Source organism: Perissodus microlepis, chromosome 23, assembly GCF_051167445.1.
Source record: "Perissodus microlepis isolate ML-2025 ecotype Zambia chromosome 23, ASM5116744v1, whole genome shotgun sequence".
NCBI classification, from domain to species: Eukaryota; Metazoa; Chordata; class Actinopteri; order Cichliformes; family Cichlidae; genus Perissodus; species Perissodus microlepis.
Genome location: NC_140482.1, coordinates 23,469,741 through 23,494,371, shown reverse-complemented (window position 1 = coordinate 23,494,371; position 24,631 = coordinate 23,469,741). Strand labels below are relative to the sequence as shown.

The following is a 24,631-nucleotide window of genomic DNA, read 5'->3' as shown; positions in this document are numbered from 1 at the left end:
TGGCCCAGATATGGGATTCTCCATTCGGTGGTAGATGCTAAACTGGGTACCACAAACCACAAGATATCAGAGGAGAATAAGACCTGTGATGCATGGTATGTCAAGCCCATCTGTGATTGGACATGCCCTAATGCCAACAGAAAAAGTCTGCAGCTATGAGTACATAGCTTTACTGCCTTGTAAATGACTTGGAAAAACTAACGGCTATGGGAGAAAACCCAGATGGAAAATCTGCATTGGACAATTGGAAGGACGATCCAGAGAGAAATCCCAGTCCATTAGAGTAAAGGTTTAGTATTGGTTAACTAGCCTGAAAAAAATTAATAAATAAACAGTTATAGAAACTACAATATGTAATTTGAGACCAGGGTTTAATCCTGGGAAAATCCAATTTAAGGAAAAACAGGAAACAAATGAACTTGGGTGCAATACATTAAAAAAAATGAAATTACAAAAAATGAAAAGTGTGACTCTCAGAGTGAGAATGTCAAAATATGTTTCATGGCTGGTTGTGAATGTATCTTATATTCATACTAATGATAATGACACTGCGTTTGTTAAACTAAGAATGTGGATGAATGTATGCATACTTTTTCTTCGCATGTTGTATTTAGTGCTGATTTAAATGCCCAGAAAAAGTGGCTTCAGATGCCTGGATTTAAAATGTCCAAGTTTTGGGAAAAATATTAAACCCTATTTGAGACTTAACTCTATCTACGATCTACTGGGTGGCTTGGTCAGGAATATGACCAGCATGACATCTCCCAGTGAAAGCTCCAGTTCAGTTTTCCAGTAGGGAACTCCTCTAAACCCAACCGGTCGTAGCAGATGGCCGCCCCTCCCTGAGCCTGGTTCTGCCGGAGGTTTCTTCCTGTTAAAAGGGAGTTTTTCCTTCCCACTGTCGCCAAAGTGCTTGCTCATAGTGGGTCATAAGATTGATGGGTTTTTCTCTGTATGTATTATTGTAGTGTCTACCTTAAATATAAAGTGCATTGAGGCGACTGTTGTTGTGATTTGGTGCTACATGAATAAAATTGAATAAAATTGAATTGAATTAGGCCAGAAAGTAAAGTTAATATCGAGGCTTGAAGGAGACATCAGACTGAACAAGAGAATAAGGAAAAGCAACAGTAGAACAGAGTGAGTGTCAGTAGGAAGGATATGGAAAACTAAGCACTGACCACACAACACTACCCTCATGAAATAAGGATAACAATGTCAACAGTGTCACTATGATCATGAACAATGAAAAAGCAGGTACATTGTTACACAGGGAGTTAGCCCTGCTGTATGCACTAATACTCTTTGTGAGTAAAACGAACAGTACAGCAAAGTATTTGGCTGAGTTTAAGATAACAGTGTGAAAAGTTATTTAGTGTTTAAGGCGTTGAACATACAGTGAAGCTTTGTAAGTATTTCTGAACATGAGCTGTAACCAGCAAATTGTTTCTGGGACACTGAAATCTTCTCAGACTGTACTCTGTACCTGACAGACACCTCGCTACAAATGTAACCGCACATGAGGTCGCTCTTGCCTGCAGTGACTGTGATTGGCCTGTTCCGTATGATTGTTTCCTGACACACATTTCTGTTTTCTTCTACTGCCATTTTTCAAATGACCAGAAGACGCTGAATCAACTTGAACAGAGGAACACCAGCACCAACTAGTGTCATGATGGTGAAATGACAAATGTGAGCCACTTGTAAGTTTAAATCATAAATCATAACAGATAAAAATCTCATAATTCTGCAAAGTCTGATGTAGGGCCCTCGGGGAAATAAACATGCTGGGTTTATCATGTTTACTTGTTATACGTTTTTACACATTAACACTTTTTAGTCAAAAAGCAATCATTTTTTGTACCATTTACCCCAAAATGTGTTTAAATCTTACTGTTAAGTCTCTTCAGTTAAGTATCTTTCCAGCGTTTTTGATGTGAATGATTCTTGTAAATTTTAACAAAAAGCAGATTAAAAAGAAAATGTGCTCATGATATATTTGGCATTGTTTTGTAAACTGTATTTGATGAAGAAGTTTTAATAACCAACCAAACATTTTGAAAGTTTTTCATCTCATTTTGTTTTTTTAATGTTTCCTATCGCCAAATGTTGTATGTTCATACATCTGAACACTTTGGGAGAGCCCCTTCAGTATAAATCTCCAAACCTGTCTAGACCTGTTTTTACACTTACAGCCAGTAAAGAGCAGAGATGATCGACACATCTCCAGTGAACAGTTACATGTTCAGAGGCTGATGGACTAAAGCTGTGAACTTTGCCTCCTCCATCCACTATGACGCACTTCACTTTAAACCCCGAAAAGTCAGATTTCTTCCTGCTCTGGGGACGAGCACAGGAACGTCTGTGGAAGTCATCAGGATCAGGTGTGGAGATGGGAGACGGATTTCTCACGCTCTACTTTAAACAAGAAACGATATTCAATATTATTTTTGCTGTGAGGCAGGATTATCTCCATATGGAAGTGATACGAGTGATACATCACCTTTTTTTTAACCGTCACGATAGAACTGAGCTGCTTTATTTTCATTTAATTTGGCCGCACAGATGCAGTCGAGGATCAGACTGCAGATGGTCCAGTTTTCTGCCAGGAGGTGACACCACATGTTTAACCCATCATAATTTATTATTTACAGTAATATGTATTATTATTAATATTATTATTATTAAAGCTAGCAGTAGTAAATAAGTAACTGGAGAACTGTGTGGTTCTTATGAAACTGAAGTTCTTAACACTCACCAGCAGGTGGAGATAATTTGATGAAATACAAAAACATCTCTGCTTTCTCTGCTTTTTGTCAGGTCCTCACACCTGGCTGCAGAGTAATCTGAGTACAACAGCTGATGGATGTCTCATTTCCCAGGATGCATCTGGAGGACTGCGGAGGCTCATCTGTGGAGCTGTAATCAGTCAAGCTCAGGAGTTTCCTCAGTGGAAGAGTTTTTATCTTCCATATATACACATACAGAAGAAATAAACTGCCATAAATAAAAAATAAATGAATTTAAAAGAAAAAAAAAACATGAAATTCAACACAAATAATATTTTTAAATGGATGAAATTACAATGTATTATAAATGTCTATTTTTTATTTGATACAATTGTATTTTCTACTCTTTTAATTTCTCTATTAATGCACTTACTGTTTACCTACTAAAATACGGATTTATCTACACGAAACATAAATAGATAGACGTAGATAGATTCAGACATTTTAATTTATTATCAATTATAACTGATAAAATTTTCAGTCACTTTTATTTCTTCACTTTTTTCATTCACTAAATAACTGAAATGTATTTAAAATGATTAGAAACATGACTTTATTTACAATATGTAAAAATATATTTCTGATTTGATCTGATTTCAGGCAGCAGATTTACTTCTGTTCGGTGATAAACTGCAATAACGAGAGCTAAAGAATTGTGATTAGTTCATATCATGTCAATGGCTGAATGACAATAAAGTTGAGTCTGTGGACAAGAGTCGCCCAAAGTCATGCACAATCACATTTACCACATTTGGTGTACGGAAATACTCGCTTTAGCCTTTTATCATCAATGAACAATAAGCTGAGGGACAGAAACACCATATATTCGCCTTGTGTTTGTTGTAGTCACACAGTTTGTCCACTGGGGGGCGCTGTCACAACACAAGTGTTGGTCACAGCATTTTGTAAAGATAAAATGAGTGTCCGTGAAGAACAATCATGTTGAAGGACACGGTTCATACTTGTCTGTTTAAGGTCAGATACCTCAGCGCCTCTGCTTTACTTCCTGTTTGCTGTGTGTCAGTCATTTATAAGATTAATTAATACACTTTAATTTTTTTCTTCTTTTTTTCTTCTCTCTTCTTCTGTGGCTTTGCAAAAATCTCCATGTAATCCAAAACTGTCTGCATTACTCCTAACTTTATATATTTTTTCTATTAAAATGGTGTAAAACATGTAAGAATAATTGAATGTGTACTCTAATAATATTCAATACTATTAAAATCTTAAAAGAAAATACAAATTTGCGTTATGATTGCATTATAAACTAAAATACTATTATTGTTGCTGTTATTCATATACAAAATACAGAATAGCAATAATGTTTAACAAATCAAACTGTGTGATTATAAAACACAGTACATCTTTAAAAATAGTAATAATTATTATTAAACAAAATAAAAAGTGTACACATAAAACAATTAGAGCCTCTGCTGGATAACAATACTACTACTACTATTAAGAGTAGCAATAAAATTAAATGTATAATAAAAATAGTACATAATAATTATAATAGTCATTATCTATAAAGTACTGAATACAAAAATAAAAATATGAATTCACTGTTAACATAATTACACAATAATAAACCACTGTTGTCATCATTATTAATATATGTACAACATAGATTTGTATTATTGTTGTTACTGTTATGCCTAAGATTAAAGTCAAAGTGATTTAACTTTAACCATATGATAATACAATAGTTTTATTGAATATTTCGATGTCTTTTAATCAGAAAGTCATTTAAATTGATTAATTAAATAATTAATTAATTATTAACAATACATTAATTCATAATTATTTAATATCTGTGTGTCATATGAGAAGGTTATTTTATTTCATCTATGTTTAATTTTTTTCTTTACATTTAGCACGGAGCACATATACATTGACAATAAAGGGCAATTCTATTCTATTCTATTCTTCTATAATTATGTGTCTAACAAAGAGAAAGTCATTTCATTTATTTTGTTTATTTATTCACTACATTTTACTGTCTTCATGTTCGTGCGTCTGTTATGAGCGACACTCGTCGTGCAGTGGCAGGCAGCCACCGCCAGGTGTCAGTATCACTCTGAAATGCACCTGTGCGTGTTCTCCTTCCGCTTACTGCGCCATCAGAGGAAAACTAAGTTTAAGTAAAACTCTCAGTCAGGAGCCTGAGTCCAGCTTTGAGGACAGAACACACACACACACTCACGCACACACAGTTAAATTAACACAGGCAGTTTTTTTTTAATCCTTCCACGCTGTTTTCACAGAAACACTCGGAGTGTGTTTGAAATATTCACCTTTAAAAACTGAGATCGTGTTCGTAAACCTCAATTGTGCGGAGACGCGCTGTTATGTGGCGCTTTTTTTTTCTTTTTTTCTTTTTTTGCGCCGAGTGGCTTTAAATAGGACACCTGCAAACACACACACACACACACACACACTCACACACAGTTTTGCACTAATATTAAACATCAAACTGATGAACTGACGTGGTAAAGTGAGCCGGTAATGCCTCTGAGGTAACCTGAATCTCTCTGTTTCAGTCTGAGTTATTGGGAAGTTCTGAGGTTTGCTGTGTGCGCGGAGTCAGAGTCACTCCTCTCCTCTGAGGTGATGAAGAGGAGGTCTGTCCGTCCCATCAGAGAGAGGGAGGAGAGAGAGGAGAGAGAGGGGAGGGCGGTGAAGCCATCCAGAGTGACGCTCCGCAGCATCCCCGGACAGGAAAAAAAGTTCCTCCTCTCTTCCAAACTTTGGCGTGGAGAGCTGATCGGAGTCTTCCTCTGCTGCTCCGAGTCCCACTCAGGGTGTGCGCTCGGACATCTTTCTGCGGATACTTTTCCACCCGAGGCGCGCACTCCTCCGCGTGTCTGCGTGCACCGCACATGGATTTCAAGCTTTGTGGGTCTTAGATGAGAGGAAAAGTTTGAGTGGAAGGACAGAAGGAGAGAGCAGAAGACTGAGGAGAAGGAGGAGAAGCTCGGGTGAGTCTCCGCTGGTCGGCCATGTGCTTACGGAAACATTAGAAACTCCGAGCAGAGCGCAGTCTGCAACTTTTAAATCAGTTTAAATATTTGAGTTTAAATATCACACTTGCTTTATTTTCTATCAGTTATTTTTTTTTTTTATTAATTTCAGAGTATTTTTACTTAATTTTGCTTTAAAAAAAATCATCTGATTTTAATACTTGATCGTTTTCTGGCACAAGAGGAGGTGAGAAACGGGAGAAGAAGACACTTTGGGAGCTTTTATTCCAGGTGATGTTTGAAGGTTTGCAAGGAAGCAGGAATTCCAGGAATGTGCAACCTGATATTTAAGATGCTCTCTGAGCTTTTGCTTTACATTACTGTCACTTTTTACAGCCTCAAAATCAGATGAATTTAAAAGATGTTCTGATGGAGGCTTCCTGAAGGCCTCAGACAAACGTGAGGCACGCTGACACCTCCTTTCCTCCCTCAGCTCCAGTCCACAGCAGATTTTTTTTTTTTTTTATTTGAATCCTGAAAGGCCGGTTGCATTAATTTGCATCAGAAAAAAAAGTTTTAGTGCATTTCCATTGTGCAGGATGAAGAGTTCCAGCAGTCAGGGAGGAGGAGGAGGAGGAGGAAGGGGTGCAGAGATGGGAGAAAATAATGGGGGGCCCCCCTTCATTCAGGATGACATGGGCATGGGCGACGGCGGACGGGGACGTCCACTTTCATCCTGACTGAGGCTGGAAGAAGTGAAAGAGAAAACTGGGGGGAAACGAGGGATTCGGGAAGGAGGAGGGGGGGGAGAAAAAAATTGAGGCGAGCAAGAGAGGGGGGGGAGAGAAACGCCCCGCTGTGAGGACTCAAAAGTCTCTTATCCCACAAAACAACAAGTCCGCAGCAATTACGCCGTGTGGCCCCGGGGCATCGCTCCTGGTGGGTTTCAGTGGGATGAAAAGCAGAGGAGGGAATTGGAGGGAGAGAAGCAGATTCACCGTTTAGCACAGAAAAAAACACACTGTGGACAACCTGACCTCTGTCCTAGGAAAGAGGGAGCCCTGAGAGCTGAAAAAAACACATTTGAGTGTTTAAAAGTGAAAAATGCCTGAAAAGAGGCTTTTTTAATTGTCTGAACACCAAACTAAACACACAGATTTACAGCTCCTGCTTGTTTCAGTCACAGAAAAAAAAAGTTCTTTCTCTTTTGAGAAAAGAAGCAAATCTTCCATCTTTGCATCCTTTATGATTTGAGCTTGAAACTTTTTGTTATTTTGAGCGAATATTTGCACCAGTTAGCAGCCGTCTTCAAAACGCTCCGATTCTCAGCTGCTGCAGATGTTTCACACCTGAATCAAAGGTCACGCTTTAAAGTGAGAACAACATCCAGATGTGTCGCTAAAGCCGTTCACTGATGAGTCGGGCGTTGTTGTTTTGTTCCAGGATAATATTTGCTGCTTTCCTTCTTCCTAAATGAGAGCAATCTGAGCAGGATTGTTTTAGGAGTGTGTTGGAAAAATAAAAACAGTGTGATGTGAATTAACTGAGATTAAAATGTTGAAAGTGCAGATAAATCAGCGACGCAATGATTGTTTTTTTTGTAGGATTTAACGAGGGGCTGAAGGTGAAGATAAAGCCTGCTTCTCCTCCTGCCTCTCTCTGTCTCCTTTTGGGTTTCAGTCCAATTGAAACATTTCAGGAGTTAAAGGGAAAATAAATAAAGTCGTATAAAACCTAAAAACCGCAGAGGAATTCAAAGATTTTCCCATCTTTATTAATTAAAGCTGACGTGAAGCTCCGTCCGCTGATTTTCTTTGGTGCTTTGACTTCATGTTGAAGGACTGAAGCAGTTCAGGCTGAAAAGGAACCGCTCTGATTCTCAGCTGTTTTAAACATCTGGATCTGTCGCTGAAGCTGAAATCTGTTTATTAACTGAAAGCGGTCGGCTTCTGTTTCACATATTTTTGCTAAAAGACCTGCTCTGTCATTTCTGCTGCATGAAAGCGGCACATGTTCAGGCTTTTTTGTGTCATTTTCCCCTGAAAACAGAAATCATTAAACAGATTCCAGCAGCTTCACCGACACGTCCACAACGTTCAGATACAGCATGTTTTTGCGCAGTCGGAGATTTATTTCTCTGTGCTTTAGAGAAAAACAAAAGGACTCCTGAGAGCAGATTTCAAAAGACCGAAAAAGAAACCGAGAGAAGAGAAACGTCCACGTCACAGGCCTTAGAAACTCTAATTAACCTGCACCTTCTTTCTGACCTAATAATCATTTCTACCCCTAATTTATCTGCAAATTTACTTAAAGCATTTGAACAGCCTTTCTTTCCCCCCAAAGTCCCTAAAACCTTCTGAGATTGTACAGATTTTTGTGTCATTTTCCCCTGAAAATCACTCCCTGACTTATCAATGAACAGCTTTACCTGCTTTTCTTGTCCCTTTAAGTTTATGGTGGCCTTTCCCCATGAATAGGTCCACTTAGTTATCTTGATTCATCAGTCACATTAAACATTTAAAGCCAGAATGATGAAGAATCCGTGGACAGAGCTTCCTTTCAGTTTTTCCTTTCGGAGCTGTTTGGTGGTTTTTAGGCTGCAAGGGCTTTGGAGGACGCTGATTAAACAGTCTGATGAACAATTCAAACCTTTGGTTTTTTGTTTGTTTTCGTTGCAGAGAAGAAATTGTTTTGGATGTGATCAGCTTCGCTCATGTTTTCAATAACCAGAAACGGACAATGTTTGGGTTTTAGATCGTTGTTCAGAGAAAATAAAACATCTTTTCTGTCTCTGAGAACTTGTCTCAGGCAACAGTTAACCCTCGAAAGGTAAAATGTGCTCAGGTTTTAGTTGACCCTCCTCTGCTCACTCTCTCTGCTGGTTTTAAGTGGCTGTTTGCTTTCCTTGCCGACCCCAGCGGGTCAAACGAGGGGAGGATTATTCAGCCGCTCGTGGGGACAAGCTGCAGGAATAAAGAGTCTCTCAGTCGCTCTCAGATCTACAAACATTGACTCTGAAGCTCGCCCCGCTGCTCCTACACGACACGAGAAAACTTCCTCCAACAGAGGAAATGCAGCCGTCACAGAACGTGTTGACAGCACGCACATGTAGAAAAACACTCGGAGGACCGGCAGAAATCAAAGGTCGCCGTGGTCCGCCGGGGGCCTGTAGTTCCTCCTCTTTGCTTTTCAGGATCAGCTTTGATGCTTCTTTTAATTAACTCCTGCAGGGACGGCGAGCTGATCTGAAGGGCGGATGTGAAGGATGCTCCTCGCTGCGCGGATAGACACCCGCCATGACGCGCTGACACGTTAAGGAAACGCTGCATCCTTCCTCGCCTTAAAACGAGCTCTGAAAAGCTGCCAAACTACATCAGCTGACAGAAAAAAAACACTTTCTTTTAAATACTTCTCAGACTTCTTTAACACATGGCGTCCCCGCAGGGCTTCTGGGATTCTTTAGCAATCAGTCACCCCTCAGTAGCGTTTGTACGTGATTGCCGACCCCCCCGGACACGCCCAAAACTCTGAGACAGGAACCTGTGAGGGGTCGGGAATAGACTTCATCTCCCAGGAGGCTCTGCAGGTATCAGCTCTGACCAAGCGACCAAAAAACTCCTCTCAGGATGATGCCTGGTCCACATTCACTAAAGGCCCATTAGCTCTGAATAGATAAAAACTGATGAACTTTCCTATTTACTAATCATGTCTACTACGTAGCAAAAGCATCAGAAGGAGGTGTCGATTGAAACTCTTTGGGGAGAGCACTAAACATGCAGCACTTTGCACACTTTGCACCGCTACCACATCAAACTCCAAACCGTGCAGTCGACACCATTTTAAAGGTCTTAAAGTTTGCAAATGTTGTCATTCAACTTGTAGGATGGCAGTGATGTGCGCCTTTACCTGGCATATAAACTCAACAGCTCATCCTCGGTCATTGGTTCAGCAGGAGCCGATTAAAGAGGCATTTACCCAACTACTTCTAGTTATTCTTTAATACCGATACTTTGGATTCAGGTGCTGTACAGTATATTGAGTAGAAAAGCGCTATGTGAGAACCAGTTCATTTACCATTTACCATATGATTAAACTTTAATTCTTGCTGTGGGAAGGACACTTCTTATGTGTGTTATCACATCAGGCTTGACTTAAAACAGCTTTCCTAACAAATACATAAAATAATAAGAATCTACTGAATCTGAATTTACTAAACAAAAATTAATGATCCTGGGGACACAGAATTGACAGAAAGCGAAACATACAAAATATGAGACGCGCTTACGAGGAGCAGAAGATTCATCAGTGTTGTAGCCGTTTACTGTTAGCTTGTCACTTCCACAGCTGGTCCGTCAGCTTATTGTCTCCCCAAAAACGGTTGTGTTGTGTTTTGTTAGGTTTGCTGCACTTTTCTGATGGCTGGTGTTTTCTTAAGCTGCAGTGCGTTACTTTCTCCTGTCACTGTGAGGGCACCTCCTCACACACAGAGTGCAGAAGTTAGACACTAGAAAAGTCAAACAAGAATAATCAAGTTGTCAAAAACATGTTATGTTACTGTTAGTGAAAGTAAACCTGACCAACAAAAGTTAAACCAAGCGTAAGGAGAGAGAAGCTGACAGGGAAACCATCATCATCATCAGCGTCGTCGTCTGAGTTTACTTTAAGCCTGCCATGACCACTGCTAACAGGTAATATGTGCCTTTTAAAGATGCAGCAAAAGAGAAAATTATGTACATGAATAACCTTTTCCTGCTGTGATCTTTGTGGACATAAACCTGAAAGTTCATGTGGGTCAAAAGTTGCCTTCATAACACTTAAATAATTCAACTGTGAAGACTTTTCTCCTTTTTGGGAAAAACACACTGAATTTATTTAATCTGATTGGATTTACACTTCCACTTTTTTTTTTATTTAATAAAAAGCATCTTTATGAAGTGAGAAGCATCCACACACAAAACGAGTTCTTGTCTGAAGTTCACTGGATCCTTTTTAACATCCTGTCCTCCAGCTCTATTGCAGGTTGCTCTGGTCACACAGCAGTTTCCTCGCTATAATGTCACAGTATTGAACAGTTACTACTTCTAACACTAACTCTAAGAATGAAAATGTAAGAATGCAGTTTAAAAGAGTTCAGTAACAACATCTGGAGTCAAAATAAGGGTGCTGTTTCCATCAGTAGTATTTATTTATTTGGTTGGGTTGTCAACCTCAACATGACCGTATATGGACACAGAAAGAGCATTCGAGGATGAGGTGGGGATGGGTGTGGGTTGCAAAGCAGCTTGCAGATGCACAGACACTCGCTCAGCTTATAAGATAAGATAAGTAAAAAAAAAAGGTGAATGATGTAAAAACTACTCAAAAGAAAGGAGCTCAGTTAAATAAAACATGAAGTAAAAAATCAAATAAAGGAGCTCAATGAGTAAAAATGTAATTAAAATAAATAACTGCTCATTCAAAACACCAAAAACAGACTTATTCAGACTCTAGTCAACAAAGAAATTATGATTCATCATTCAGTCTATGAGGCCTTTAGTTTGATGTAAATCTGTACTGCTGTAATAGCCATGATATATCCAACCAAATCTTTGTTTGGTGTAGATAATGTAACTGTTATATTAGTTATTTATTGAGCTGTGCAGCAATTGTGTGTCACTATGGAAAATACTAGACCTGTTCCAGAATCACCAAAGTTTAGGATTTACTGTAGATCCACCCAGGCAGCGAGGAGGAAGTCTGCGGTCCAGAGTGAGGCTGTAAAACAGCAAGAGGCCGGGCTGTAGACGGACCATTTGGCTGGGGGTCAGGGATCAAAGTGATCGGTCAGCGTGGACTCGACGCCATCGGCACGCTCAGGCGGTCCTTCAGAGTGTAACCTAATAAAAAAGAGGCAGAGAAGAAGGAGAAGGGAGACACTTTAGGTGTTTTACTCACGGTAACGGGATTAAGTGTCAGGAATCAAACCTGAAACACGTGCAGGACTCAAGTAAACTGTGACTTGATCCAGTAATTTACCAAAACATTAGGGACACAGCAGTATTAGTTTAAGCTGTGAATCATGCAAAGCTATTCAGTGGATCTATTCTGCAAATGAGCAGAATAGATCCACTGTAAGGCAGAGCTGATAGATAATCCCTGCTTTGGAGACAGCTGCGTTACAGACACTTGAATTAGAACCAAAACTATCAAACAGGATATTTGAGCATTTGTTTTTTAACTTTGATGTTTAATGTTTTTGGTATTACGATTAAAAATTAAAATTTCAGTTAATTTCAACTGGAAGTGTCTGACCCTTTAAAATCCAGATTAATCAATTAAACGTAAGCTCTGCTTCTTTATCAAAATGAACCCAAATACATTCAATAACAATAAAACTGAAACTTCAGATTCTCACACAGTACAAGCTGAAAGAAATATCTTCCTGATTAATCATCTAATTGATAAAGTAAATAACACATTAGCCCTGTTTATGTGTTTCATTTTCACTTCTGTGTCTGAGATGACTGGGTGAGTTTTGTTATTATTGAATTATTGAGGAGATTTAGAAGACAAAAAATAAATAATAAAGAATTTCAAACAGAACAGGTAAGGAGAATACAAAACACCAGTCAGATATCACAAAGCTCTACTGTCAAAAACCACAGATTAAAAATAATTCATACATTTTTATTTATTAAAAATATAGTATATTAAAATACAATTTTGAGTAAGATTAAAAAAAGAATTTCAAACTTGTGTTCTATAATATTCTTGTGTTATAAGTAAAACTAAATTATGGTTTAGTTAAGATAAACTGTTAGAATTAGAAAATCTATAAATATTTAAATTTGTATCAAATTGTAATAAAATATTATTATGATGTAAATAATGAAATGGCAGTTTGTATTTATTTATAATAAATAAGCATTTTAATAAAAATGCCACAAAAAATGAAAAAGGTAACAAAACATGGGGACTTCTTGGTAAATGACTTTAAAAATTCTGGTTAAATGTCTTTAAAGTTTTATTTTGATATTTTAATTGGTAGCTTTACTTAAAAGCTTTTATCGTGTGTTTTTCTGCTTTTTCTTGTCTCGTAACAGAAAATGTCAAATTAAAAAAACATGGAAAAGTTTATATGATCAGGTGATTCTAATGCATGATAAGTTTTAACATCATAACATGAGTACATTTTCCCAGGTACAGGCCCTCGTAGTGATGGGTTCAAATTTGATGCTTTTTAATTACATTTCCAGCATTTTTCAACAGTAGTACAGGAAATGGAAATATTTTAAATTTAATGGTTTAATGGTTGACAAACACATTTAGGCTCTATAAAGAAACTAAAACCAAACCAATTTCACTGCAGTAACGCTGAGCAGAAACTTCAGAGAGAGCGTTTTTGTTAAACTTTCAGTGCTCATATCACCATGTGGCACAGGCGGCTGGTCCAAACTCCTGGTTGTAGTGTATGAAACACGTCCTTCTTGGTGTATGTGTATGATTTTTTTCGTACCTATTTAAAACATTTTCTTTCAGGTAAAATGTGGGTTTTATTTCCAGCTTTGAAATAACATGAGTGCTCTGAATTCCTACGAGCCTCGCAGAAAGCTCTGAGCCGCCTCAAAAACAACATAAAAGTGAGGTCAGGGCATGCCATGGCACTCAGGTGGGAGGCATCCATTCATCCCGCCGTGCCGCTTTCTCCTCTGAACTCGGCCGCCACATCTGTTTGCTGTTGGCGAGGGCAGGAGGAGATCAGCCACAGGATATTGAACATCCTCCTCTGAGGGGAATCTCACGGAGAAACATCCAGCCTGGCTGATGGTCCAAGTCTGTTTACCATCAGCTGAGGGACAAATGGAGGCCTCGCGGGGGATGTTTCCTCGGTATAAATCCAAATGTCACCGTTAGCCTCTGTTTGTGCTTTCACACAGTAAACAACCACCCCTTCTATTTATTTTATTTTAGACTTGCCACCGACCCTGGCTTCTTTTACGGGATAGCTATTATTCAAGGGAGAATAGGTGTAGGCCCCAGCCATAAATTCCAGCAAGTGGCCCTTGGAAAAGTGGGTACCGCTCCGAGGAATTGACTGCGTGCTCTGTGATTTTACTCCACTGCGCTGTGACCTTTTGAGTCGAGACAGAGTCATTTGTTTGCCTGACAAGAGCTGCTCTAATAATTCAGGCAGACGCCGGCTGATGAGCCAAACTGTACTCGAGTACACCTAGAAAGGAGAGGCATTTGTTTCCCGGACGCAGGGAATACCCTTCCACCGCAGGCCCTTTGATTTCTAGAAGTTGTGGCCCTCCACAGGAGGAAGATATATCCTGTGTGTCAGTGGCTGTTAGTTAATTTACACAGTGGCAAAGGTGTTTCTCTCAGGTGACTTGCTTTGAAATTTCAGAGCGGAGGCAAGCACAGAAAGAAAAAAAAACACAGGTTGTGCAGACTGTGCATGATTGCACAGTTAAAAACTGTACGTTTGCGACCAGGAAAGCCATAAAAATTAAAGTCAGATGTGTTAGTTAAACAAACTGCTGTGTTTGTGATTTAAAGTGAAGGGAAAAGGATGATTAGGCAGGATAAACAGCCGCTGATTTCATCAAAATGACTCTGCAGAAATCGGGGGAGGGACGCTCTGAAGCTGTTGTTCCGTTAAATAACCCCATTGCAGGGCTCTCTTTCTGGGCTTTTCCACTCAAATGAATCATTGTGAGGTTTTTGAAAGGACCGACAGACAACAGTGGGAGGCCACGCTTAATTACCTCACTGACTGAACTGTTGACTTGCTAACGTGGTTGTTAGATACTCCCACGAGTAAATTCATTGATGCTTTTGCTCACTGCCATGCTCACCATTTAATTTTCACCATAGTTTACTTTGTAGACTTTTTGAGGAATTAAAAAAACATATGTGACCTCCAGCTACACAACAGAAATCGTGCTAGATAACGTTATTAGCTAACTTTACTAGCTATAAGTTATTAGCTAGTACAGCAAGTCAAGTTAATCGTATGTCTTTAGAGCTACAGAGAAAAATGGTAGGGTGCAAGCTCATCTTTTATCAAGAAAATTAGTGCTTTGGCAGTTCTTCAGCACTTCTTAGCCAATATTTTTGTCTAAATAGCCAGCATCACCTGATGACTCCATCATGTCATCCAAATAGGGCCACTTTTGCATTTACTGATACTACTAAGCTAGCAAGAGATAGACCTGATGTAAAAACTGAATGGAAAAAAAGGATTTTGGTTAAAGTTTAGTGAGTGAAATTTTGGTATTTTATTAATCTGTCATTCAACACCAATTAGCTAACAAAGCTAGCAAGCATTAGCTGATAACGTCCCTTTTTTCCTAATATGGTCACTTTTGCAACTTGTGTCACTATGAAGCGAACTAATTGTATCTTTGGAACTGCGCAGGGAAAAAAGTTCAGGTTTTATTAAGTGAAATTTGAATAAGTTATTAGTCTGATGCTCACAATTAATTAGCAGGTATATTTGTTTTACCAATCAAGTTAGGTGGTGTTAGCTGGTGACTGATCTAGATTAACCCGACATGCACGCCCCTGAAAGTGTAACTACATCTCAGGTTGGCGCAGCCTACAACTACCATGCTGTCAGTTCCTCTTATGCATTTCTATTTCCTTTTTTTAATGTATTGTTGAAAATTCTGAATCATGTTAGAAGTTTACATTATAAAATTAATTAACTGTCATATTTGTAAGTTTAGCAATTGGTATTTCTGCCTTTGTGTCTTTACAACAATTTCCCAAGTAATTAATCCCCTTTTTAGGCCAAGAACTGTGACTCTTAGAGACTAATGTTTTCTGAGAGGCCTACACAGCTAAATGTGTGAACAGTAAATGTTAAGCTTGACTAATAATGATTTGCGAGGACACATCAGAGGGCTGTAGGCGTGAAAGGCTGCCATTACGTGCCTCATTTATCACCTCAACTAAAAGAGGTTTGTGTGTGGTGAGGAGCTTCCCATGAGGCTCCACTGCTGTCCTCTCACACCTGTTACACTGATTCATCCTGAAGACAGCAGGCACACCTGTCAGTCAGACTCCCTGCTTTTTCACTAGAGGCAGTAAATTGACTTTTGGTCACTGACAAACTCAGTGAACTGAAGGTTTATCAAAGTCTGCAACCTACAGCAGCCAGATTGTTGTTGGAGCCAAAAGGTCAGAGGTCTGTCTTCTGAAACTGCCACTAAATCATTAAAAAGTTACAGAAGACATTATACATGTGGCAGGACCAAAGACTCTATTAAGGACCAAATCTGCACATGTCAGTTTAACATGTAAAAACATTAGGGTTTTCAGAAAATGTACTTTAGTGGAAATAATCAGAATCAGAATACTTTATTAATCCCTCAAGAAATTATGCGGGTTACAGTTGCTCCAAAACAGTAACAGAACTGCAATGCAATACTGCAATACTGCAATACTGCAATGTAAAAAGCGTACAAGCAAAAGCCTTAAAACAACTTACAGTATATACATTTAATGATAAAGTTATTCTTATTACCATTTTTATTTATTAGCAGTGCATTTTAGCACTGAAAACATTTTTTTTAAGTTGTCAGAAAAACATTATGAACCTTAATAATTAAGCTGAGAGAATTTTTCATTGGTTTCTTTACACGACTTTCAGTCAATTCTTGATATGTAGACTCTTTTTTAAAAAATAAAACTGAATTAATCCAAAGAATTGTTGTGGTTTTGAGGCAAGCTAGTCCTGAACTAGCATTTCTACTGTGATACGATTTTGCTAATAAAATAAGCAAATATACTAATATTAATAAGCAATATCATTTAGCCAGCTAACTGTCAGTTAGCCTCACCAGTCTAGCGATGTTTAGTGCATAACATCATCTGATAAAGTAATTTGAAAATGAAGTTATTTAACTTATATTGCTTTGTTTTATATTAAAAGACCAAAAATGTTATTTTAGAACGATATACCAGCATAGTACTAACTGATTACCTGTTTTGGCTCTTGTTGAGTAGGTGGCATGTGGCAAACTCTTATCAGGTTTCTAAATTTATAAACAACTTAAATGATCAGATGTCTGTGTAATTAATTTACACTGACCCTCTTTCGTGTCATGTAAATCGCTTGCTATCCATATTTTCATCTTTAAATGCATGGGATTGTTGCCAGTGGTGCCCATTGTTTGACACCAGATTTACTTCTGCTGGTTTTGGATCCAGTCCAATCTGATCTGCCAGGCTTACTAAAGAAACAGAAGGAGGAAATCAGGTTCCCAGCTGTTTAGTTTTTTCCTTCTTAAAGGAAAATCCCAGTCACACTATAGAAGCTGAATTAAGAGTCCTCTTCATCTCCATCTCAACTTTGAAGATAAAGTTGTATTGTTCCAACTTTTTAAACCACGCAGCAGCTCTGAATAGCAGTGGTGGAAAGGTCAGTAGTCAAATAAACTTTGATGACATGCGAGCTAAGACCCCCACCTCCTTATCCTCTGACCCCTTTAACCCACAAACTGACCCCCATGGTGACCCCCGAGTCCCCCCCTCCCTGCGGCAGTGGAGCAGATTGAGTCGTGAATAGCGGGAGTTTGCGAGAAGACAAAAATCTCGTGAAGTGAGCTGCTGCTCATCGTAAAATCCTCTGACATGTTTGCTTGGTGCTCTGTGAGATTATCTCACTCCTTCGTGGGTGACTAACGAATGGTGCTTGGTTTTGAGCCAATCACAGCACCAAGTGGAACTAGCTGATGGTTTATGTTCAGATTTTATAGCAGCACCTTCATTCACAGATCATTCACACATTTTTCTTCTTCAAGGAAACATTTGATGATATTTCCCCAAATTCACGAAACTATAGATGATATAGTGAGCTTTGATTTGTGCATTACGATCACTTCTTGCAGTCCAACACAGTTTAATTCAAACTACGGGTTAAGAGACTCAGTGAAGAGTCAGAAGTCAAAGAACTGTATTGTTTGACTGATGCATTTCGGCGTACAGCCCTGTCAGGGTCATCGATCGAGGTCCATAAGTTACAGTGTGTTGGCTGCACAGTGCGTTTGTGCACTTGCCCCCCTCAGAGTAATTTTTTCCATATAATTATAAATTTACTGGATGCTGGCAAAGCTTTAAGGTGCTGAAAAAACATCTTCAGAAATTAAGAGTCCAGAGTTTTTTGAATGGGTTATCTTTCAAATAATATCTTATATGTCGATTTATGCTGATTTTAAAGTGAAATTTCTGCTTGGAGGTGGAAACTTCATAAAAAAAGAGGTTGATATTAACAGAACCATAACAGAACTTGGTTATGTTGGTCGATGTAAAGAGGTTAACTTGTTAGACATGTATTAAAACTACTTTAAAAGATTTATTTAATATAGCTGCTGTTCCATTTTGAGGCCTTGGCCTAAAAAGGCTCTCTTTGGGTATTTTTCAGGAACCTCTAAGTACTCTTAAGTGCTTCCAGAGTGTTTGTGGAGTGTCCTCTTCCTGGCCTAAATGAACACTTTCTTTCGAGTGTGCTCAACTTGGTCGGCTCTAACACCTCTTTTTGTCTCCTCTTGCTTTTGCAGCTCTCGACCATGGAGACTTCACCACAGAGAGCCACAGATAAAAAAGACAAAATGGACGGTAGCGGATTCACCGACCTCCCAAAGAAACCCTCACCCTCAGAGACCAGAGGTAAGGCACTTCTTAAAACTTTCTCCTTAAACCAGTGACTGAATTTGAGTTTGGAGCCCGGCATCAGGCCTCGCCACGCTATGAACCGAGGTCTCCCAAGTGTTCAGCCAGGGGGCAAAGAGGGGAGCAAACCAAGTGATGAAATATACATTTCAAAGACAAGGCGCCAACTAGGGAGCTGATGCTCGTGGCTCTCCTTAGATACCAGCAGCAGTCAGAGGTGACTTACAGTAGATGTCTGATAGGAATCCTAAATAGACAATGCTCAGATGAGCATCATTAATGGGCATCAAGGCCCAGTGTCTACAGTCAAGGAGTGTGGCACCATTTGTAAACGCTGATGAGTGGATAACAAGAGAGGTGGTGGTGGTGGTGGGGAGGGGGTGTTGGGGCAGGTGAATGTTTGTGTTGTTGAACTAAATGAAGAGTAGCACCGATGCTGTCTCACAAGGGAGGGACAGACAGAAAGAGAGAACCCATGTTTTAAAGATGTCAGCGAACGTGTGATGAAAGCTTGGCATAATGAGGCTCAAAGACCTTGTTCTTACCTCCAGAGTATAAAGGCAAAAAAAAAAAAGTGGAGCTGACGACACGGAGCTTCAGAGATCGACAAAGATGCAAGCCGATGGGTTGGCTTTGAAATGCAAATTAAACGTGTGATTTAGTGACATTTTTACTCATTCATGAAGGACTTGGTGGCCTGCCATTATAAAGAAACACTCATTAACTGGTAAAGAGGCGACAAAGCTGGCAACGCGGCCCAAAAGTCAGCACCTCGCCAAATCACAAAGGATTTTCTGGTTAGTACAACTTGTATTTTGTCAAGTTTTATTGGATATTATAACTCAGTGTGTTGTTTGAATAGAGACGTAGAGGAAATGGAGTTGGTTTCCTATCATTTTCCAACAGTTAATCTTTAATAATTCAATGAAGAATCCAGCAAGTGTTTAACCTGCCTGTGCCTTACCTTTCACAGTGTTTTTGCAACTATATGGACTTGATAAAGCCCATTCAGAAAATGGGCTTTATTTGTACTCATGTGATTATCAGGGATAATTTGATGAAATTAATAATAATGATTAGTTAAACCAGTTTAAACCACAAATCCGAGGTCAAACTGAAAGCCTTGGTCACGCCAACATTATTGCAGTGAATGCGGGTTAAACTACAAACTAAAACTAAGCACAAAACCTTTTGTGCAAGTTTTTTCTATCAGGAAACTCGACAGTAAGTTAATTGTTGTGTTTGTATTGTATTACTTATTTCGTACGTCTTATATTTTAACACAACACAACCTAAAACTGGATGGGGTCAAGAGGTAGTGGAGGCTGTCCGGTAATCGTATTTTGAAGGATGGTGGTTCGATCCCCAACTTCTCTGTGCGTGTTAAAGTATCTTTGGGCAAAATACTGAACCTCGAGTTGCTCCTGTCTGAGTGACTATTAGGTCCTGAGTGACATCCGGAAAATATTTACTAAATATTTATTAATGTGAGAAGTAGGCTCACGTTCCTATAGACGTCTAATAATGAGACTTCTGTTTGCAGTCACACCCTGTTGGATGAAAGCAGGATCACTGCACTTCACTTTTGTCATATAATATAATGTGGATCTGCTAATAACTCATAAACCACAGTCTATGCTCAGTCTGTATTAATGTGTACAGGTCTCTGCAGGAGGACTGGATGAGCAAAGATGAGTGAGTTAGGATGAGGTGATAGCTGGACATTTTTACTAGCCAGATTGGTGTTTTTGTTTTTGTTTTTTGTTTTTGTTTTTTGTTTTTGTTTTTGTTTTTGTTTTTTGTTTTTTGTTTTTTTTGGGGGGGGGGTTGTTTTCACATTAATGCATAAAATCAATCAATATTTTCATTTTAATTATATTTATATAAAATTATTCAGCCTTGTTGCAGTTCCACTTTGCTAACTTTATTTTAGAGCTTAAAGTAACTGAGATTTGCAGAGACGCTCAATTATTACCTCAAATCTCGGTTTCACTGGCCATAGAACCGTGAGACATTTTACCCAGACTGTATAAAACAGATTGAATGAGTTAGTATAACTACAGGTTTAGATATGAAATTGTAAATCATCTTTTGGCTTTTCGAATTGGGGGGTCTCTACTCTCACCTCCTCACTCCTGCCAGATACATGTATCTGCTTTTCTGAAGCTTCAGTGATGTTTAATCCAACGTTGTAATAATGACAGAAAATAAGGAAAAGAAGAAGATGAAATTGTGTGAGTACCTTCAGCTGAGCCACATTTAAACTACATGAACCACCTGCTGAGGTATTTTCATGATGAATGTCTCGCGAAGTGACATGAGAGGCAGAAAGAGATGCATGTTTTAAAGATGTCAGTGAACGTGTGATGAAAGCTCTCGATAATGAGGTTAAAAGACCTTGTTCTTACCGCCAGTGTATAAAAGGGATGAAAAAAAAGGCCTGGTGGAGCAGCTCTGACGTGGATGCAGAGTGGGCCGCGTTTGAAATGTAAATACAGCCAGTGATTTGGTGACATTTCTTCTCTTTATTAATGGAGAACTTGGTGGCCTGCCACAATGATGAAGAAATACAGCTTTAATTGCTCATATGAGACTACATGTTGGGTTCAAGTGAATGGCGCTCCATTTCTGGACGTGGACTTTTTTAATATTTTAATAAAACCACACGCTTTCTTCTTATGGCCAACACTTGGACACACATTTTTGCACACTGGGTATACCCTTAGCCTATTCTTTCAACATGTAGGGTAGGCATCTGGGCACTTAAGGAAACGTACTCTTGGACTTTCACCCAGGAGACTGGGGATCGTACTGCATGTCAGACCCAGAAACTGAAAGTAAAAACATGAACATAGCCACTGTGACATTACGGCTTTTTTTAAGCATATTTGATGAAAGACTGCAGTTCTCAGCGAGTTCCCAGCTAACAGTACCTAGCTTAGTTGGCAGTTCATTATCCCATAAATAAAACTACAATGATAATCTATAATTCCAATATGTCCAGATTTTAACTGTGGACTGTGAGTATAAAAACAGGACATTTCTAATACATGGCGATTCATCTAAAGTGAAAAAAAAAAACAACAACTAGGAGCTTTTACCAATCACAAAAATCACCACTTGAAGCGGTTGGCGTCAACCATCAGTCGTAAGAGGAAAGGTGAATAGTTGCTGCACCAGAAACCTCTTTGCAGTTGCTATCGCGGATGCTGTGCCAGCCTGTAGTTTGCAAACTTAACAAGTGGAACGTTTTGTGTTCCACTTTTCAGTTTCATTACAACTCAGAGACCAGTTGGCAAATGTTTCTAGACAAGTTGACATCTTCTGTGCAAACTATAGCAACCGTAGCAATCTACTACCGACAGAAGCAAATAGTGCCGCACCGTATCCCTCTTTGGAATCAATTTCAGTATGTGACTGCTAGCAACCTCTCACCAACCAATTCAGGAAAAAAACATTTTTCCCTCATGACCAGTGGTTGCCAGATAGTTGCGAATTGATCTCTAGGCCTGTGTGACTGAGGTCATTATTATTTTGTTGACATTTACAACAAAAACGACATCACATCTACTGGTGCAAGCTCCAATTTGATTTTAGTCACCTCCAGCATGTTGCTGTTGCCACAAAAGCACCATAAGAATAGAATAGAATAGAATAGAATAGAATAGAATAGAATAGAATAGAATCGAGTAGACTTGCTCATTATTGTCATTGTAAATGTACAACAGAATGGTAACTGCAAGTATAAATGGATGTGGCTGTGTGATGACATCAACACTGGTGCTCAAAGCAATGGGGTCTTAAGAAAGCTGTAAAACTCAAGATAATTCATTGTTAATGAGAAAAGCTAAATTTATGTCCTATTTCTTTGCATTTTTAATTTTTTAGAGCCACCCACTGGGCCAGATTAGACCCTAGGTGTATTTGACATCCCTGCTCTAAAGTGTCTTTTGATTATTATTATTTTTTGTTCAAAGATCTGTCAGATTAAAGTCTTAAATAGAGAAAATCGATTGACTTTGAGTCTTTGAGAAAGATTACTGGTACAGCTGCAGTTTGCTGCAGAAAAATGAAAGAGAAGCTCCATTTTTCATCCAGAATAAGCCCGCTTTGCATGAACTCCTCTGACCCTCAACACAGCTTCAGCTGAACTTTAATAAGCCTGCACTGTTGTATATTTATATGTAGCCATTTTTAATCTTCTTCCTACCTAAAATAAAACGTCTCTCCATAACTCTTCCTCCCTATCAGCCTCGTGTTTTAATCTTAAATAAACAAGAAGCTTCGATTCTCCAGCCCGCTGCCCGTCTCCACCAATCAGATATCCAGCCTCGGTGCTAAAAACCACAACCGTCTGCCACTGCGTCGGGACAGAGCAATTACTTATCGTGGTAATATGCATTATTATTCCTGTTGCCAGCTCCTGATAAGTCAATATGCAGCATGAGAGGGAGGCAGATGAGCCGAGGTCCTTGAACCTGAGAGCGTATTTCCAAACAAAGCTGGGAAAAGTGGAGGATATATGGCTGCTGTTCGGCATCTTTTATTGGCAGCGTATGCTTTACTGCTGTCTGCAGCATTCCTGTCACCTAAGTCATGCCCACCTCTGAGCCTCAGCTCCATAACAGCCCGCCCTGCTTTATATTCCCGTCCCGCGTTATTTATTTAGAACAATTTCCTCTCTATCAAAGGACATGGCTAATGCCGAGTTTTAATATGTTATTTACACATAAAAACAAGCTATTTACAGCCGCGTACGGGTGCAGAAGGGAGGAAAATGAATGGGCCCCCGCGCTCCCTCTCCGATCTGTTATATCACAGTTTAACAATCTGGATTGCTAATAGAACCATTTATCATGGAGCGGTCATTTATTTTACGTGAGCGGCCCGGGTCCCGTTCCCAGAGGCCTATGGAAATGGGGTGCGCATATAATGAAGCTCAAGTGAGAGTCACTTTGTTTAAAAAGTGGGGACGCCACGCTCCGAGTCAATTAGGATGGACCCAGGTGCTCCAGACGCTCCTATCTGCTCCATTTGATGATCCGCCCTACCCCCTCGCCTTCCCCTTCAGGAGATTTTTTTTTTAGAGTGAAACATAAAATAAAACTCTGGCATGGCGGCTCCTGGACCAAAGTTTGCTGTCATTTACCAACACTCGGCCCCAGCAGCGGGGTTTTAAATAATTTTAAAAAAATCTGAACTCCCCTCTCCTCGCCTGGCCGAGCCCGAGGCTCTGCTGCCCAGTTAATAGATTCAAATGAGTGCTTGTATTTCCTTTGACAGCACGCATCTGTCTGCTCATACAGGCCGGGCCACGGCACACAGATTTACGCCAACTCTGGGACCTCTATGATTTCAGGCCCATTCTCATAACTGGAGGTATTTAGAGGGGGAAATATTACTAAGAAATGTGCGAAAATGACAAAGAAGCCACCAAGCTTTTATTGATGTATGTGTCAGTTTGTAGACGCGGGCCTCGGAGGATTAAAGTCGCCCCGGATTAGGAGTAAAATCCCCCCCGCCTGTTTATATACATATATGTTCAGAGACATTTTATGAAGGCTGAGCTGAAATGTGATTTTGTTAAATTTAGAGTTATTGCCTTTTTTCAGGTAGTCGAGGAAACACATTAAAGGCACACTTGATCCATAAAGGCTCCCATACTACCTGAAAGTCATCCAGTCTGGCCAGTTTGTGAATATAAACTGGAAAACCTCCATTAGGATCAAAGGAGCCAAGCAGTGCCTACCTTGTTAACTACATTAATAACACTCCATTTAAAATTAAAAGGAGTGTTATGCGTAATACATAATCTTCTGTGCATTTTGTAATTGTTTTTAACACCTTTATGCCTTTAGGGTATTCAAAAACTGTTAGCAATACTAGCTAAAAATAGCTTAGAATGCAGACTACTAATCACTAACGCCACCAAACAACTGTCTCCCAGCATGATAAGACTCCACATAAGAGCAAAATACTAATGCTGATGTGGCGCCATAGCAAATTTGGGTAGATTGCAGCAGCTTAGCAAGCTAGCTAGCTGCTGCAATCAGTTCAGATTTTTAGGTAAAATTTCTAGCTAAAATTAGCTCGCTTCCTTAACGAGTCTAAACCAATTTAAATCAAACTTTGCATGAACGTCCTCACGTATACAGCGACTGTTATGCAAAGTAAAGTAAAGTAAAATTTTATTTATATAGCACCTTTGAAGACAAAAGATCA

General features: G+C 39.3%; 1 protein-coding gene across 1 annotated transcript in view; it reads left to right on the top strand.

The window, feature by feature from the left end:
- The first annotated feature begins 4,950 nt into the window (after positions 1 to 4,950).
- Positions 4,951 to 24,631, top strand: part of LOC146361485 (zinc finger protein GLI2-like) — a 98,690-nt gene continuing 79,009 nt past the window's right edge. Inside the window, exons 1-2 of the mRNA XM_084922024.1 lie at positions 4,951 to 5,767; positions 18,298 to 18,406. Of these exons, the coding sequence (XP_084778150.1) occupies positions 18,307 to 18,406 (100 nt within the window). The 5' untranslated portion in view covers positions 4,951 to 5,767; positions 18,298 to 18,306. The remainder of the gene's footprint in view (positions 5,768 to 18,297; positions 18,407 to 24,631) is intronic.